General features: G+C 68.2%; 5 protein-coding genes across 5 annotated transcripts; 3 read left to right on the forward strand and 2 right to left on the reverse strand.

Moving 5' to 3' along the window:
• Nucleotides 1-703: 703 nt before the first annotated feature.
• RHOBADRAFT_47698 (uncharacterized protein) lies at nt 704-2,845 on the forward strand (the record flags this gene model as incomplete). The annotated part of the gene is made up of 9 exons (XM_018415034.1): nt 704-871; nt 915-1,008; nt 1,178-1,192; nt 1,274-1,510; nt 1,578-1,830; nt 1,927-1,962; nt 2,136-2,141; nt 2,234-2,378; nt 2,450-2,845. 9 exons carry the CDS (start codon nt 704-706, stop codon nt 2,843-2,845), a joined length of 1,350 nt encoding a protein of 449 aa, XP_018267569.1.
• A 147-nt stretch (nt 2,846-2,992) lies between these two features.
• On the reverse strand, nt 2,993-4,416 carry RHOBADRAFT_56561 (uncharacterized protein; the record flags this gene model as incomplete). The annotated part of the gene is made up of 2 exons (XM_018418407.1): nt 2,993-4,271; nt 4,402-4,416. Coding segments are annotated over 2 exons (1,292 nt in total), but the record flags the coding sequence as incomplete, so codon positions are not given.
• Nucleotides 4,417-6,252: 1,836 nt separating this feature from the next.
• On the forward strand, nt 6,253-8,346 carry RHOBADRAFT_47700 (uncharacterized protein; the record flags this gene model as incomplete). The annotated part of the gene is made up of 7 exons (XM_018415035.1): nt 6,253-6,460; nt 6,535-6,885; nt 6,951-7,170; nt 7,243-7,530; nt 7,601-7,824; nt 7,901-8,120; nt 8,193-8,346. 7 exons carry the CDS (start codon nt 6,253-6,255, stop codon nt 8,344-8,346), a joined length of 1,665 nt encoding a protein of 554 aa, XP_018267571.1.
• A 3,467-nt stretch (nt 8,347-11,813) lies between these two features.
• Nucleotides 11,814-15,860, reverse strand: RHOBADRAFT_56562 (uncharacterized protein; the record flags this gene model as incomplete). The annotated part of the gene is made up of 8 exons (XM_018418408.1): nt 11,814-12,111; nt 12,223-12,400; nt 12,499-12,711; nt 12,784-13,092; nt 13,161-13,235; nt 13,316-15,261; nt 15,327-15,764; nt 15,838-15,860. The coding sequence occupies 8 exons, from the start codon at nt 15,858-15,860 to the stop codon at nt 11,856-11,858; spliced, it is 3,438 nt and encodes a 1,145-aa protein (XP_018267572.1). The 3' UTR covers nt 11,814-11,855.
• A 290-nt stretch (nt 15,861-16,150) lies between these two features.
• Nucleotides 16,151-17,376, forward strand: RHOBADRAFT_56563 (uncharacterized protein; the record flags this gene model as incomplete). The annotated part of the gene is made up of 3 exons (XM_018418409.1): nt 16,151-16,721; nt 16,789-17,194; nt 17,274-17,376. 3 exons carry the CDS (start codon nt 16,151-16,153, stop codon nt 17,374-17,376), a joined length of 1,080 nt encoding a protein of 359 aa, XP_018267573.1.
• Nucleotides 17,377-17,446: the final 70 nt, after the last annotated feature.

A 17,446-nucleotide genomic window follows, 5' to 3' on the forward strand; every position in this document is an offset into this window, starting at 1 on the left:
GGCTGCTTGAGCGACCCGAGGGCTCGTTCGCAGTTGCGACGGCCCTTGCAGGTACCGCCCTCGCTGGATGCGGATGCACACACCCTCAAAGGCTCGCACTCTTGCCCGCTGCGACGCACCCGTGCCGCAAGCCGTCAGCTGGCTCTCGCACGGGCCATCACGCTCAGAGCGGCCTTGCCAACTTTCCCTGCTGTGCAGCGGCTGCTCCGCCTCGAGTTCATGCTTCTCGTCTCGTCGCTGCGGACAGAGCCACTGTTCGCTTTCGCCGCGGTGAGCGCTCCTGGGCGCGACTCGCGTGTGCACGCGAGCGGATCCTGTGGCTCGACGAGGAGAGCCGGCAGCGTACGTCGCGTTAGCGAGGTCTCGCCCCCGAAAGCCGGTAGGCGTCTGCTTGGACTTTCGGAGTATCATGTACTGCAATGTCGAGGTGCGAGAATTGGCGAGACCCCTTGGGCGCGTCGCGGTCGCGGCGGAGTTCCCCTCGAGAGCTCGCTCGCGAGAGAGGTGCTCGCCGCCCGCCCCTCACTCGCCTCTCGAGTCAGTGAGCGTGAGCGCCAGACCAGCTCGCGCAGCTCGCTACGCGCCACCACCCACCGCTCATCACACGCGCCTCCCGTCGTGACGACCCGACCCGACTCGCCCGACTCGCTCCTCCACGCCGCGCCTCCTCGCCTCTCGCCCACCCGGCCCAGCCCAGCCCAGCATGGACGCCGTCACGACTGCTGCTGCAGAAGCAGGCGAGTACGTCTCGACTTTCGACCCCAACGACAAGTACATCGGCCTCGCCCTCGCCGTCTCGTCCAGCGTCGCGATCGGAACCTCGTTCATCATCACCAAGAAGGCGCGTCCCTGGCCCCACTTTGCCCACCCAGTATCCACGAGGAGCATGCCTGACCTCCTGACGCGCCATGCAGGGCCTCATCAGCGCGGCAGACGCGCACGACGGCTTCGCGAGCAGCTCGTACAGCTACCTCCGCAACAGCCTGTGGTGGGCCGGCATGCTCACGAGTGAGTCTGCAGTCCCTCTCTATAGCGCACGAGGCGAGCGCGGGTCATGCTGGGCCGTCGCAGGCCTGGTCCGGCGCCGACTTGTTGCAGGAGGTGCAGGCGCGCGAGGGCCCGGCCAACCTGCAGCAGGACCCAAACTGACTGAATCTTCTGCCTCCCACGCTCGCAGTGGTCGTCGGAGAAGGTCCGTCTCCATTCCCGCTCTGCAGGACGAGGTGCCGCCGTCGGTCCGCACGCCCTCTCTGACCCTGTCCTCCTCGCGCAGTCGCCAACTTTGCCGCCTACACCTTTGCGCCGCCAGCCCTCGTCACGCCTCTCGGCGCCCTGTCGGTCCTCGTCGGCGCCGTCCTCGCCGCCATCTTCCTCGGCGAGCGCCTCGGCAAGATTGGTATCGTCGGGTGCTCGCTGTGCCTCGTCGGCAGCCTCGTCATCGTCCTCCACGCGCCCGAGGACAAGGAGATCAACACGGTGGACGAGATCCTCGAGTACGCGTTGCAGCCAGGTGCGTCCCTCTGCCTTGCCCTGCTCGAGCAGCAGACCCGACCTGACAACCTTATTCTCGCGCGCAGGCTTCATGTTCTACTGCTTCTGCGTTCTCGTCTTCTCCCTCTACATGATCCACATCGTCGCCCCTCGACACGGCAACTCGAACCCGCTCGTCTACATCTCGATCTGCTCGCTCGTCGGGTCCGTCTCGGTCATGGCCGTCAAGGGATTCGGCGTCGCCCTCAAGTTGACGTTCGCCGGCAACAACCAGCTGTGGCGCGCCGGTACCTGGATCTTTGCCTTCACCGTCGCCGGCTGCATCGCGGTCCAGATGAAGTACGTCGCCGACTCGTTCCTCCTCCCGCCTTGTCAACCGAGACGACGTCTCTCGGCGCCGATCCAGCCACTGACGCCCGTTCTTCCGTCGCGCAGCTACTTCAACAAGGCGCTCGACCTGTTTCCGACGACGTGCGTCCCTTTCTCCTCACCCTGCGCCATCGTCACCCAGCCGCGACCACCCTTTTCTCGCCTTCTTCCCTCGCCCGACGCCGATTTCCCAGGCGCAGGGATCCGCCGCACCGATCCGTGGTACCTTCACAGATAACTGACATGCTTTGCCCTTCCCACTCGTCACTCTGCAGCGTCGTGTGCGTCAACCCTTCTCCCCATCCTCGTCGCCTCCCTCTTTCGCTCTCTGCGTCTCACTGACTCTCTCTCGCGACCTCGCTCTCGTCCACAGCAACCCGATGTACTTCTCCTTCTTCAGCACGGCAACCTTGATCGCGAGCGTCATCCTCTTCCACGGTCTCGGCACGACCGGCGGCGTCAACACGTTCACCCTCTTCTGCGGCTTCTACACCATCTCGATGGGCGTGTACCTCATCGTGCGTCCCCTCTGTCTCTCCTCGACGCAGAGGCGCAGAGAACGGCGACAGACCCTGAAGCGCGCCCGCAGAACCTGTCGCGGTCCGTCTCGGACGCCGACGCCTCTCGGCGGTACTCGTCGGCCGCCGCGCGGCACTCGCTCCTGCAGGACACGCGCATCTCGCTCACGTCCGACTCGGGGCACGGGCACCACGCGCAACCGGACGCGCGGCGCAGCGCGACGCTGTACCGCGCCGGCGGGCTCACGACGGGCGGCGTCGAGCCCTTGTTCGACTACGAGGACTCGCCCGTCGAGGCTGCGCACGCGCACGGCAAGTTTGAGGACCGCGACCAGGGGAGGCGGCGCGGCGAGACGGCGGTCCAGATGGAGCACTTTGCGCTCGCCAACGACCACGACGGCAGCGACAGCGAGGGCGAGGGCGAGGGTGGGCGAGGCGGCGGCGGTGGCGGCGGGTACAGGAGGTGAGGCGGTCTCGCTGTCGGGCTAGAGCGAAGCGCACACGAGTAGAGACGGCGTGCATGTGATACCCCTGTTCCGCTGTACTCTCTTTGGGCGCCGGCGCCGGCGCCGGCGAAGCTCTCGAGAGGGGAAAGGACGAGGCTCTCGGAAGCAGTGAGGGCGATCGCGAGTTGCAGTTCTGCGTCTACGACAAGGTCTAGGACACCTCTGCTCGTGCGAGACGTCGAGCGCGCCACTCGTCGAGGACCGAGCGCAGGTCGACGTCGAACGTGAGCCGCTCGAGGACGGCATCCTCGCTCATGCCGCTCCCAACCGACCCGAGTCGCACGTCGTCGAGCGCCGGGAACGCGTCGAGTGCGGCGACGAGCGCGGTGACGCTCGTGCGCTCGCGAGGCGCGACGAGCGACGTGAGGGCGAGGCGGCGCAGGTGCCGCAGCGAGCCGAGCGCGCCGAGTGCGCCGACGACGTCGCCGAGCGGCGTCTCGAGCGCGAGGACGCGCAAGCGAGGACACGTCCTCGCGACGTCGTGCGCGAGCGCGTCGTGCCGCGTCACCTTGTCGGCCGTCGTCGTGCGCAGGACCTCGAGCCGGGCGCCGCCGACGGCGTCGAGGAGCTCGACGAGCGCGCCGGGCTCGAGCTGGTGCTCGCGCAGGTTGAGGCTGCGCAGCGAACCTGCGACGACGGTGCGGCCGAGCGCGGCGAAGACGTAAGGCGCCGAGAGGCGCGCGCTGCGCACGAGGGCGAGCTCGAACGAGTCGAGGGCCCACGGGATCGGCTCGTCGCCGTCTCGACCGCGGATGCGGGCGTCGAGGTTGAGGCGGCGCAGGTGGGGCCAGTAGGGGGCGAGGGCGGCGAGGTCGCGGCGCCACCACTGGGCGACGCCCCACTCGTCGAGGACGGCGACGTCGACGTTGACGACCCACGGGTCGGCGAGCGCGGCGCCCTCGCCGATGGTCAACGTGTCGAGGAGGGCGAGGCGGCGCAGGGCGGCGAGGAGCGCGGCCTTGTCGGCCTGGACGACGAACGGGAGCGAGAGGGTGCGCAGGGACGGGCACCGGGCGACGAGGCGCACGGCGACGCGCGACACGAGGCGACGGTCGACCTTGGCCTCGGTCTGGCACCGCACCGTGTACTTGCCCGCGTCGAGGGCGAGCACGCCCCGGGCGAGGTCCGGGCGCGCGTCGAGGGTCGCGACGAGGTGCTCGAGGCGGGCCAAGGTGCGAGGCGGGACGCGGTCGGGCGCGTCGAACGAGAGCCACGGGTCGCGGTACAGGGCGTGCTGGGCTGCGGTGGACCAGGTGCGCGAGACGAGGGCGAGGGAGCGGAGGGTGGTCGACGCGATGCCGGGAGGAAGGTCGAGGGCGGCGTCGCACACGAGCTGGCAGACGTCGTGCGGGAGGTCGAGGGGCGGTGGTGCTCGGCTCTGGTGTCGCTGCTTGGGCGTCGGAAGAGGTACAGGGCGAGGGGAACGCGAGGCGAGGTGGTCGGGTTGAGGTGGGGGGCGAGGGCGCGGAACAAGGTCAGGGAAGGCGTGCGAGGGATACGGGCGAGTGTGTGCGCACCTCGAGGTTGTTCATGTCGGTGTCGGTGCTCTGGCGAGGCTCTGCTGGACCTGCTGGGTTGCTGTCGCGAGGAAGGATCGCCCGAGGTCGAGCGCCGGCGGTTCGGGTCGAGGAGAGCGAGAGCGACACGGCGTCTGGTCGAGCGACTTGGCACAGGAAGGTGTTCTAGCCGGCTAGAAGAGCAGGTCTGCAGTGGTCGAAGCTGCGCGGAGCGAGCTGAGCCGTGTCGAGCGAGGCCGACTCGGCGCGACCACGATGGTCACGCTTCTTCCTCTTCTACACAGCGCGCACCTCTGTGAGTACTCGACAGACTCTCGCACTGGCTATACACCACCCTCTGACCCTTGACCTGGCCATAGCAACGCGTCCTCCCCTCTCTTCATCGACTCGCCTCCTCATCAGCCAAACCCACGGCCTCTCCTCTATCACTCGCCGGGTCACGCCTGCTGCGCTCCGCACAAGCCGGCATGGACCCTCGAGGCGTCACCTAGACCCTCTCGCCCCCGGCGCACCCTCCTCGTCCACCCCACCCTGTAAGCCCGCCTTCCCTCGTCTCCCCTCCCTCGCGTGCTCTCTTTGTCGCATCAAGCTGACCTGCCACCTCCTACCTCTGCAGCCATCTATTCGTGCATCATGCCGCATCATCCGTGACCAACCTCGTCCGCCCCGCGTCGACCTCTCCCTCGTCCTCGTCCTCTCGTCGATCTCCCGTCAGCCTCGTCGTCCATCAGCCGGGCTGGCGGCTCCAGCCGCACCTCGTCGACCTGACCGACGCGCCACTTCCTCGGCCTCTCTCCTTCTCGACCACCTGCACCTGTCCAGCGCCGGTCGCCGCGCGCCCGCCTCGACCTCGTCAGCGCGCGCACGACCTGCACCCGCACCCTTGTGCGCACCGAGCCGCTGCGCCAGCCCGACATCCTGCTCGACCAAGTCACCCGCGACAAGCTGTTGCGCGTGACGAGCGCGGCGCCGGGCAGGTCGTCGCTGAGCAGGTCGTCGCCGAGCAGGTCGTCGCCGAGCAAGGACGGCTCTCGTCAGCCCGGCGCGCACGACCAAGGTGCGCCCGTGCCGCCCGCCCGCTCGTCGAGCGTCATCCGCCTGACGCGCCCGGGCGCGACAACCTCCTGTCGTCTCGCCGAGTCGAGCGAGCGCCGCCGGCGCCCACCGCCGTCGCCGTCTCGCGCATGTCACGATCGGGCCCGTCCTTGTCCGCTTGCCGCACTACGACGGCCTCGCGCTCGTCGCCGCTGAGCGAGCCGGGCGCGCAGCCGCAACCGCACGCGCGGCACGACCCGGCGCTATCCCTCTTTCTCCTCGAGCGCTCGCCTTCCCCTTCCTCCCAACGCATCCCTCCTGCCGCCGCCCTCCTCCTCCTCCTCGCATTCGCCCTCGTCGCGTCGACGACCTGACCATGCCCTCGACCGGCAAGGACGACGTCGAGCTGCGCGGCGGCGGGCACGAGTGGCGGACGCGGCAGCGGGCGGCGGCGGCGGCTCTCGTTGGACACGGCGGCGGTACGAGGGCGCTGAGTGGCGGCGACGGCGAGAGAGGGACGTGCGCTCGTCGAAGCGAGGGTTGCAGTGCTCGATGTGCGACCACGACGTCGAGCCCTTGTGTTTCCGCTTGAGCCCTCTTCCTCGAGAGGGCGAGCGAGAGATGACAGCTTCGCCGCTCCCCGCCTCTCTCGCGCGCTCCGGTCGATCAAGGCGAGGCTTTCGACGCTCTCGTGCTCCTGTCTGCCCCGCTCAGGAGGCGCCGCGGTGTGTCCGTCGCTCGGTCGCCGTTCCGGTCCGCCTCCCCTGTCCGCCTCGCTCCTCTTCTCTTCCTCCTCCGCCCCGCCTCACACTCGCCATGAGCGCGCTCGACAAGGCGCTCTTGCGCGAGGACCTGTCGGCCCCTGTGCCCATCGCCAGCCTCGCCTCGCTGTCGCCCGCCCAACTCGCCCTCGCCAGCCTCCGGCCCGACCTCGACTTCCTCACCCGCCAGCGCGCCTATGTCGAGTTCCTCGTGCGCCGGAGCGTCTACCGCAAGAGCACTCAAGGCGACTCGGACAAGCAGCGTGCGTCCTCGCCCTCGCTCCTCCCTCCCTCCCTCCCGCCTCGCCGACTCACGCTCCTCCTTCCCTCGCCGCAGCTCTCCTCGAACGCCCGCTCGACTTTGACCGCCCTGCCTCGCCCTCAACCCTGTCGATCCCGGACCTCCTCCTCCTCCAGTTCAACCCGTCGTGCACCTCGGCGCACGAGGTCGACGCGGCGCGACAGCTCTTCTTCCGGCGAGCGCGCGACCTGCACGTCGAGGACGAGGCCGAGCGCCAACGGGCCCTGCGGAGCCTACGCGTCGAGCGCTCCGACCTGCTGTACGCCGGCGGCGTCCCGTCGTTCGCCCGAGGGCTGTCGCTCGAGGTCGAGGACCATGCGCTCGTCCTCTGGCGCCCGGGCAAGGTCATGATCAAGGTCCAGTCGCAGCACATCACGAGCTTGGACTGTGCGTCTTTCTCTCTGTCGTCAAGGCCTCCTTCTGTACATGCGACTGACCCTCGCATCCTGCAGACGCGACGACGGTCGACAGCAACGCGAGCGAGAACGACACGGACTGCGTGCTCAAGGTCAACGCGACGCAAGCTTCCCTCGCCGGCGACCTCCCTGTCCACAACGTCGACCTCAAGGTCCAGCTCGAGCGTGTCGGCGCGTCGAACCCGTGCTTCGAGAAGCTGCGGTCGTCCGGCCTGAGGTGGAGCGCCGTCGGAGCCTTTCCGGTCAACCTCGTCGAGTGCGTCCGCCTTCTCTCTCTCTCTCTCTCTCGTGTCGAGGAACGTCGCCCTGACTCTCCTTCTCGATACAGGACGCGCATCACGCGAGGTCAGCCTGCCGCCGTCCCTCCCTACCCGACCCCGCCAACTCGCGCCATGTCCCTCCCCGACGCCTCGCGCGACGGCAGCCCGACGCAGTGCCGCTCCACGACCGCCATCTCGCCTGAATCCTCGTCGACTAAGCGCCTGTCCACGTCGGACGAGCCGCAGCAGCAGCAGAACAAGCGCTTCCGCACGGCCGAGTCGGTCGAGCGGGAGAAGAACGAGGGCCTCTGGCGCTTCGTGTCCGACACGCCCGAGCACTCGAGCTGGCACCCTGGGTGCGTCTCTCGTCCTCTCTTTCTTCCGACTTTGAGCGGCCAACACCTGACGTCGCCCTCGTGCTCGCAGCCACCTCGTCCGCCAGCACGCCCTTTTGCGCGCCATCATGCCGAGCGAGCCGCGAGCGTTCCCCGACTTTCGCCTCGACGAGCTCGCCCTCCTGTCGCACGCCGTCGCACCCGCCTCGCTCCCGGTGATCCCGCTCGACGCGCCGGTGCTCGACCCGTCGATCAAGCACAATCCGCATGAGCGGCTCGCGCTCGAGCACATCTACCGCGGCGTGCAGCGTCTCAGTACGTCCACTCTCTCTCTCTCTACAGTCTGCCGGCACCCGGTCGAGCGGCGACTGACTCGCACGCTCGTGCGCAGGCCTCGACATGACGCGGCTCGTCCTCCTCACCGACTCGTTCCCCCACCTTCAGCTGTACGCCCAAAAGGTCGCCAAGCTGAGCCTCGCCAGGAACGCCGTCCAGGAGGCGTACGACACGGTCGTCCTCGACCTCGAGCAGCGCGTCGCGGGGAAGGAGACGGACGACCCGGTCGAGAGCTTGCTCTACTCGGTCCGCAAGATGCGGGACTCGGTCGACTTGTGCGTCCTCGGCCTCTCCCCTTCCTCTCAGCGTCCTCGCGACTGACTCGATCTCGTCGACCCCGACCACAGCTGCCGGCGCCACTTCTACCACGACGGCGCCCTCGTCCGCACGGTCCCGCCGTCTCTCACCGCCTTCAGCATCGGCAAGGGCCCGCTGCAGCGCTTCGAGGCGGCGCTCAGGGACATCGTCTCCTACGAGGAGGTGGCAGGGGCGATTGGCTGAGGTGCGGTGGCGAGCGGGACGAGGCTTGGAGGAGGAGGGCGGGGCTCGACTTGAGAAGGTCGTCGACTGCATCGTTCTGCTTGCGTGACGGTGGCTCTCGCCTGCGCACCGCGAGAGAGCGAGAGTTGCTCGATCGACACCGCACCGACGGCTTGCAGAGAGCCTCGAGAATGGTGCGGCGAGAGCGAAAGCGGCGGATGGGGACAAGCTTCGGCGCTTCGGCCTCGAGCACACGCTGCACGCACCGCCCTACCCTGTCGACACGTGCTCTATCGAACCCTCGAGCGCGTCCTGAAAGCGCAGAGCCGAGAGCGAGAGCACCAGCTCGAGACGAGACGAGACAGACGCGAGGTTCTCCCGCTCTCGAGCAAGATTCGCGCCTTGTTTCGCTCTCTGCTCACTCGGGAGCTTTCGCGAGGTACTCAGGACCATGTGTCGACCTGTCCTGCACGTACTCGAGCCGTGTGGCAGCACGTCGAGACGTTCGAAGAGCGCCGAGTGTGGGGAAGTGGCGGAGCTGGCACGCGCGCTGTCCTCTCGCGCCTCTCTTTCTCGCTTCTCGCTCGCCGTCTCGCTCAAGGGGGGTCGTGTTGCGTACCCAGGCCTGCAGGAGAATATGCTCGAGACGCTCGTGACCTTCGCAAGCCGAACCGTGTCGAGGTGCGAGAGAGAGGACCGACTGAAGGTGAACCGAATGCGTGTGGCGTGCGTTCAGAAAGTTGACCTTTCCTTTGTCAAACCGGTTTGGCTCGTCGGCTCCCTCTCAGCATGCCACCAGAGCGGAGGCTTTCCTGCTACAGGACCGTCCGCTCACCGACACTTTAGCTCTGTGCAGCGGTATGGACGACTTCCCGGTGTGGCTCCGGTTGAAGAATGCCTCGCTGTAGGATGCCTATGCAGTCGTTTCGCGCCTTGCGCTTTCTCTTCTTTTGCCTCTCGTCGCTTCTTTTTCGCCTTTGCGCCGCCCGCAGGCTCTGCTCTTTTTGCTCTCTCTTTTGCTGCCGCTTGCTTGCCTCGAGCCGGAGCTTGAGCTCGCTCGCGCCCTTGGTCGCGCACGAGTCCCTCGCCTCGGCCTTTGTGCGCCTCTCTCTTTCTCTCTCTCTCTCTGAGAGAAGCTCCGACTCGTGCTCGTTGCGAATCGAACCTCGGCTATGCACTTTCAATAATTGCGATTCGGTTAGGCTCGAACGCTGGTCAAGCTTCGCTTGAACTCGCTTTACTTTTTTTGCTATTCCGGCTCGCGTCGATCCGCTCTTTCGCTCGCCAGGGATCGAGTGCGTTCTTCGCGCGCTCACCTGTGCAGCTCCAAGGTCGACCTGCGACTACGATGCAGGAGGCGCTGCGGCGACGAGGCGACGAGGCACGAGCAGTCGAGAGAGAGGCCCGAGCGGCCTTCTCAAACGGCGACGGGGCGACGGGCCGACGAGCGCACGACTTTATGCGGCTCTCTCGAGCTGAGCGGTGCGATAACCTCTCGAGCGATCGAACGAGCCGACGTCGAGTGACCGGCGAGAGAGCGAGAGCGAGATTGAGGACTTTTGAGCTCCGTCTCCTCGAGGTCCAGGAACCGCGCACAGCTCACTTTGTGCGGGTACTGTTGGGTTCGCGACTCGTTCGTCACGCCCTAGTGGCCCTTACTGTCGGTCCGCGATCCTTCCAAGCCCAGGACCCACGCGAGAGAAGAGTCAGCGACCGTCGAGTTGGCCTTCCCAAACTGCGAAGTGCGCAAGAGAGGGCAACGCTGCCCCTCTCTCGAGCTGAACACGTCCCAGCTCTCTCTCGCGACAGTGTACGAGGCTGTGCGTCGAGTCTCGAGAGCAAAGGACCTTCTCCTCGTCGTCCTCCTTCCTGAGCGCAGAGTCGTGAGCGCGTCCTCGTGGGAGGGTCCTCGACTCGGCTCAGGCCTCAAGCATACGTCTAGATAGGTCGCTCGAGAGGAAGGCGGACCCGAGAAGAGCAGAACTGCGGGCTCGAGCGCGACCTTCTCCTCGTCGTCCTCCTTCCTGAGCGCAGAGTCGTGTGCGCGTCCTCGTGGGAGGGTCCTCGACTCGGCTCAGGCCTCAAGCATACGTCTCGATAGGTCGCTCGAGAGGAAGGCGGACCCGACAGGAGCAGAGCTGCGAGCTCCTCCTTGGCAGCTCTCGTCTTGGGAACGCCCGCTCGGACCGCCTCCGGACCTGCTCTTTCTTTGCTCCCTGACGCTCTCTGTCAACCGACACTGTGCTCAGAGTGGCTCGAGATGCCTGCTACCGTTGTCTCTGAACCGCAAGGAGCGAAAAAGGGGCAGAAGAGGGGATCGTAGCAAGGTCGTAGCACGTGCTACGAAGACTCGAGGGGAGGGAGGCTCGAGCGATTCTCGCGCGTTTGCTCCTGCCGGGACATTCACGGCGGGTCGGGCTGCTACGGCGCAGAGGGTCGAGAAATGAGAGACCACAAGCCAGCTGGATTGGAGAAGAGCAGAACTGCGGGCTCGAGCGCGACCTTCTCCTCGTCGTCCTCCTTCCTGAGCGCAGAGTCGTGTGCGCGTCCTCGTGGGAGGGTCCTCGACTCGGCTCAGGCCTTGAGCCGACAGTGATAGCTCAAGAAACGGAGCCGACAGTGACAGCTCAAGCTCGCTCTCTTAGGAAATCGAATTTCCCTTTTGTATTCTCTCCTTAGTGATTTGGAGAAAGGGAGCCGACAGTGACAGTGCAAGAAACCCGAGCCGACAGTGATAGCTCAAGAAACCCGAGCCGACAGTGATAGCTCAAGAAACGGAGCCGACAGTGACAGCTCAAGCTCGCTCTCTTAGGAAATCGAATTTCCCTTTTGTATTCTCTCCTTAGTGATTTGGAGAAAGGGAGCCGACAGTGACAGTGCAAGAAATTGAGCACCGACAGTCACAGTGCAAGAAAAGGAGCACCGACCACGACAGTTCGAGAAAGTGAGCTGGCTCTCCTTTCGAGCCAACATCGAGCTGCCGCAGGATTCTCACTTTCTCGAGAGCAAGTGCACGCTCTCTGTTAGCGCGCTACGATGCCGTGCGCCAACTTTCGAGAGCAGACGAGCGAGTGCGAAAGCGTCAGGTGAGGACGAGCTGCAGCGCTTTGACCTCAACCAGACGCTCGCACCGCTCGAGAGCTTTCGTGCGCAGTGTCAGAGGCTCTCGATACGGGCTCGACCGAGTCCTCGAGAGCGTCTCGCAGCCGCAGGAGTCGAAGCAGGAGCGCAGCGGAAGCGAGCAACGAGCCTTTCCTCTCCTCTCGGTCCTGGCAGTGCGCAACGCGCCCTCGCTGTCCTCCCTCGCGCCTTTTGCGTTCGCGACTCGTCGAGTCCGCCCTGCCACGATCTATCGTCGAAGCGTGACCGGCTCGAGCCTGGAAGAGGCGAGCGAGAGAAAGGCTTTCGAGGATGACTTGGCCTTCTCGAACCGCGAGCTCCGGCACCTCGCTCTCTCGAGGGCGTCACGGCCCGGCAAGCAGGACAGGGAGAGGAAATAGTCTGCATTGCCGCCAAACGGTTTGCGCCGTTCACCTCGCCCTGCGCTCGTTGCGGTAGAACTCCATGACGCGGCGCACGACGGCGACAATCTCCCTCGCCTGCTCGGCACTCTCGGCCTCAAAGTCGTAGCGCTTGTCGACGCCTCGCTTGGTGTGGACGACGATCTTGAACGCTGTCGCCGAGCGCCGGCTGACCTTGCAGTCGCGCACGGCCGAGACGTGGAACGAGGTGGTGCGGCCGCGAGTGAGGGCAGGGAGGTTGGCCTCGGGCGGCATGAAGTGGAGGCTGTACGTGCGGAGAGGGGCGCAAGAGACGTCAGTGAGTGGGCCGAGGAGGCCGAGGAGGCCGAGGAGGACGAGGGACGGCCGAAGGAGAAAGAGAGGCAGGGAGACGCACTAGTCGCCATCGACCGCCACGACACGCGCATGCCGTCCTCCGAGCGACATGGGCAGCTTGCGCAGGACGTTGAAGTGAAGGTACGGCGCAGCAGATGCGGCGGCGGCGGCGGCGGTCGACTTGTAGGCCGGCTGAACGGCGTTGTCGGCGATGAGGTGCGAGGGCGAGAAGATGGATTCTGCGCGAGGAGGTTCGGCGTGAGTCATCGCCTGGCCGTGCCTACACTGTGCGCTCGACGGGAGGGCGAGATCGAGTGAGGGACGTAGCGAGACGCACGCGATGGGTCCTGGTTCCCGCCTCCCGCCGCCGCCGACTTCCTCACGCCGCCGGGCCCGACCTGGGCGCGCAGCACGAGCTCGAGCTCGCGTTGCTCGCCGAGGCTCTCGACAGTCCTGTCGAGCGGGATGACGAGGTCGCCGTCCTGGAGCCGGACGACGAGCGCCCAGTCCCGGGCGGGCGAGCGGATGCCGCGCTTGCGGAGGATGAGCTCTGCGCGACGAGCGAGGCGTCAGTCTCTGTACGAGGGGGATCGCAGGAGAGAGAGAGAGAGAAGGGACGCACCGAGGACGTCGGCGAGGTACATGTCGCTCGGGACCTGCACGGTCGTCTGGACGCCGACCTCCTCGCCGTTCGAGAGCGCGACGAGGCCCTCGGCGGCCGTCAAAGGCGGGAGCGCGATCTTGAGCAAGACAGGGACGGCGAGCGCCGAGGCTGCGGCGCACGTCTGCGGGTCGAAAGGGCGCGCGCCGTCGGGTGCGGCGGTCGGCGCGTTCGTGGTCGTCGGCGGGGCGACGGCCGACGGAGGCGCCGAGGCGAGGATGCGCGAGGGCCTTCGAAAGATGGTGGCCTGCTTGGCGAGGTTGTCGTCAACTGCGAGGTGAAGGGAGAGGTGAGCTGGGACGGGGGGAGGAAGGAGAAGGAGAGCGGGCCGTGCGCACCTTGCTCGTCGTCGGCGCGAACGATGGCGAACTCCGTGAAGGCGAAAGCCGAGATGGCGCGAGTGCGCTCGAGAGCTGCGACGACGACGAGAGTCAGCTCGAGGTGCAGGAGAGAGAGAGAGAGGGCGAGTCGGGGAGGAAGAGCTCGAGCGCACCTGGAAAGTCCTCGTCGACCTCTCCATCCTCGACGATCCGCAAGTCCCACCTCGCCGTCTCCCTGCCCTCCCTCGCCTCGTCCTCCCTCACCTCGCTCTCGAGCCCCGGCTCCCTGCCCTCCTCCCAGTACGCCCACAGCCCGACCCCGATCACCTCCTCGACGCTCACGTCCCGCTTGACGCTCACCTCGACCGGCTCGTCCTCGCCCTGGCGCGGGAAGAACAACCGGAGGCGCAGCGCGTCGCCCTCAGGCCCGCCCGCCCCCGCACCGGCGCCGGCGCCGCCCGACCTCGCGACGCACGCGGCGTACAGCGTGCTGAACGGGTTGGCGAGCCCGCCGCGCGCGCTTGAACCTGCTGCGGCGTCCTGCGCGGCGAGGAGCGCCGAGAGCGCGCTGCGCTGCGGCGGCGCGGTAGCGGCGGGTACGCGCGAGAAGGTGGGGAGGAGGTAGGTCGAGCGAGGAGGGAAGTAGGGCCCCGAGAGGGAGGGCGATGCAGGCCGAGACGAGCGGCGGCGTGATGGCGGCGCGCGCAAGGCGACTGGGGCGGGAGAGGGTGCGGGCGAGGGCTGAGAGGGTGCAAGTGCGGGTGCGGGAGAGGTCGGGGCGGGCGAGGACGGCGAGTCCGGCGCCGCCGCAGTGGCGAGGACAGCGCCAGGCCGGATGTCGACCCTGCGGCGCTCGCGGACCTTGAGTCCGGGCGGGAGCTGGAACGCCGCCGGCTGCTGAGGCTGCTCCGGCGCCGGCGGTTCGTCGCCCCGGACCTGCGCCGAGCTCGGCGACCGCAGCGGCGGCGGCGCGCTGTCCATGCGCGCGAGCGGCGCGAGGACAGGCGCAGGCGTCGCAGGCGTCGGCGGCGTCGGGAGGCCGCCGCCAAAGTCGCTCGCGAACGACGACGACGCGTTGCTCGTCTGCCGGCGGCGCGTGGCCGGCCGGCTCACCGGCTCTGGTTCCCGCTCGGGCGACGGCGGCTGCGGCTGCGGCTGCGGCGGAGCGAGGACGACGCCGCCGGGAGGGATGTTGACCCTGCGGCGCTCGCGGACGCGCAGGCCTGGCGGGAGCTGGAACGCCGGCGGCGCGGCGGGCTTGTCCTGCGCTCGAGTCGGGGCCGGCATGCGGTCGGCAAAGTCCGAGTCGGGCGAAGTCGAGAGCGAGTCGGGTGCTGCTGGTGGTGGTGCGGGTGCTGGTGCGGGAGGCGGAGGACGAGGCGACGTGGTCTCGGCGGCGGCAAGGGCTTGACCCGGGCGGATGTTGACGCGCCGGCGCTCGCGAACACGCATGCCGGCAGGAAGCTGGAACGTCGGCGGCTCGGGTACGCGCTCGACGGGAGCGGCAGCGGCGGGAGCTGGCACGCGCACGCCAAAGTCCGAGTCGACCGACGACGAGGGGGATGGCGGTCGAGGCGCGACAGGTGCGGCAGCGCCGGGCGCGAGGACGTCGCCCGGGCGGACGTTCACCCTGCGACGCTCCCTCACGCGCAGGCCGGGCGGGAGCTGGAAGACGGGGACCTCCTGGCGCGGCGGCGGCGGACCCGCTCTCGACGGCGCCGGGCCGTCGGGAAAGTCCGAGTCGGCGCTGCCACTGCTCGACGCTCGACTCGTGCGACGCCGCCGAGAGGGCACGGGCGTCGAAGTTGACGACGAGTTGAAGAGCGACTGGCTCGAGCGGCGGTCCCTCGCGCTCGGTAGCGGACGCGGCGGCTCGTCGCCCGGCGAAGGAGGAGCCGAGGCGCCGACGCCGCCCGTGCTGATCGACGACGACAGCGAGCGCCTGCTGGCGAGGCGAGCTCGGTCGGCGAGGGACGAGGTCGACGGGACCGGGGCCAGGTCGACGGCGCTCGAGGGATCGGCGGCACGAATGGCGGGCGTCTGGCGGGGCGTCTTGGTCGGCGAGTGGATGACGACAGGAGGAGGCGCGAGACCGTCTGGCGGCGAAGATGGGCGAGAGCTGTAGCGAGAGATGGATCAGTCCCGGGCGCGAGGGAGGAAGAACGACGGGGCCGTGGGACGCACCTCGACCCGTCGACGTCGTCCCCTGCTCGAGACAGCCGCCCCCGTCCTTTCCATGTCCTTGGCCTGCCGCCCTCGACCTTCATGCCGGCGCTCGCGGCGCCCATGCCGATCGTCTGCGAGTACTGGAGCCCTCCTCCTGCCCGCTCTCCTCGCCTCGGCGCTGCGTCTCGCGCGAGTTGGGGCGCGAGTGGCGGGCTCCTGCGGCCCGACGGGGGACGGCTGCCGAGTTCGGGCCAGCGCTGCGGGTCTGCGGTGCCGGACAGGGCGATGTAGGGGTTGTTGGCGGCGAGGTCGTCGGGCGAGGCAAAGTCGACGAGGTTGTAGGCTGCGGTGCCGCCGCCGACTGCGATCGAGGTCGAGGTGGTCGTGGCCGAGAGCGAGGCATGGTTGGGGAGGACATGGCGCAGGTACGAGAGCTGGAGGGCGTGCAGGAGGAAGCTGCGTGAGGGGGTCGAGGTGAGCGAGGTGAACTCGGCTCAGACGAGGACGCAGGAGGAGATGACGGGCTCACTCTGGATCTGTGAGGACCGACATGGCCTCGAGCGCGTCGCCAGTGGTCGAGAAGAGCGAGTTGCCAAGAGGTGGAGCCCGGCTCGGGGGGTTCGATGAGGACGGCGACGACGGCGAGTGGCGACGGCGCGCTTGGCCTCGCGGTGCTGGTAAGGCCCGCTGAAAGTCGCAGCGGACTCGGGCCCAGCTGGTGGGACCGGTACGACGGGGAGCGAGGAGGACGACGCGCTCGCGCTCGCCCGATGTTGTCGCTCGTCCACCCGGTCCTCTTAGCCTCGAGCAGGGCTGTGTGCTGCACCGAGCCGTGCACTGCCATGGCACACACGCGCCCGCCGCCGCTCCACTTGTCGCACGCGCCCGCCGTCTCGTCCCGCCTCGCGCCGCCTCCGTCCTCGTCGTCGCCGCTCGGCCCGACTCAGCACCCGTCGAGCGACTCGCAGCTCCCGTCCAGCCCGACCACGAGCTCGTTCTACCGCCCCTCGTCCCTCTCGCGCCCGCCGCCAGGCCGCGCCTACAAGTCCACCTCGTCCGCCCGCCGCTCCCTCGGCGGCGGCATCGGCGCACACGGCCCCACCTCGTCCCCTTCCGGCCCGAGCGCCTCGCTCCGCGCAGCGCAGGAGAACGCACGCCGAGCACGCGCCCGGCCTCGCGCCCTCGAGGTCGGCGAGGGCGCTCCGGACGGCCCAGGAGGGTGGGGCGCCGACGGCGAGTGGGAGGAGTGGGACGCCGACGAGCTCGCGAGGCTCGACGCAGAGGTACGCAAGGAGCGCAGGAGGTGGGAGTGGGACATGCGCGAGCGCGAGGAGCGTGCGAGGGACGAGGGCAGGCTCGTCGACCTCGACCTCGAGGACCCGTCGGCCGAGGACGACGAGATGCGCGGCGAGGGTGCGTCCTTGCTCCCCCTCTCACCTCGACATCGACGTCGACTTGACGCCTTTGTCACCTGTCGCAGAACCACCCGACGACCTCCTGTTCGACGACGAGCTCCTCCCGTCGCCCGCGCTGTACCCGCCCCAGTCACGCCGCCTTCCCTCCCTCACCTCTGCCCCAGCCTCGTCCGCCTCCTCCGCCGCCGACTACCTCTCCGATCCCGACCTCGACCTCGACCCCGACCCCGACCCCGACCCAGACCTCGACATGGACCTCGGCGGCGCCCTCCCGCCGACAGACGACCTCCCCGCCATCTCCGCCGCGCTCCTCGCCGCGCCGTGCCCCGCCTGCGCCGCCACGCCCACCTCGCCGACCCCGACTGCGCCGCTCACCCTCGACGAGACGCACGGCCTCGCGTGCAAGGCGTGCGGGTGGAGCATCCCGGTCGAGGTGCTCGAGCCGCTCGCGGGCGCGTTCATGTCGCACGGGTGCGTCCTCGCTCCCTCCTCGTGTCAGACGTCTTCCTCGTGAACATGTACCGACTAACAGCGAGACTGGCGGACGCAGATCGGCAGCGGCAGGCCACGCGCCCATCTTGAGCTGGACGCGCTTCACGGGCACCATCGTCTTCTGCGCCGAGCGTGGGTGCGACGAGCAGTTTGCGGCCTGACGCCGGACGAGGAGGAGTGCGAGGGCTTGTCGATATTGTTGTGCAACTACTCAGTGCTCGGACTTCTCGC

This window comes from Rhodotorula graminis (genome assembly GCF_001329695.1).
Source record: "Rhodotorula graminis WP1 unplaced genomic scaffold RHOBAscaffold_21, whole genome shotgun sequence".
NCBI classification, from domain to species: Eukaryota; Fungi; Basidiomycota; class Microbotryomycetes; order Sporidiobolales; family Sporidiobolaceae; genus Rhodotorula; species Rhodotorula graminis.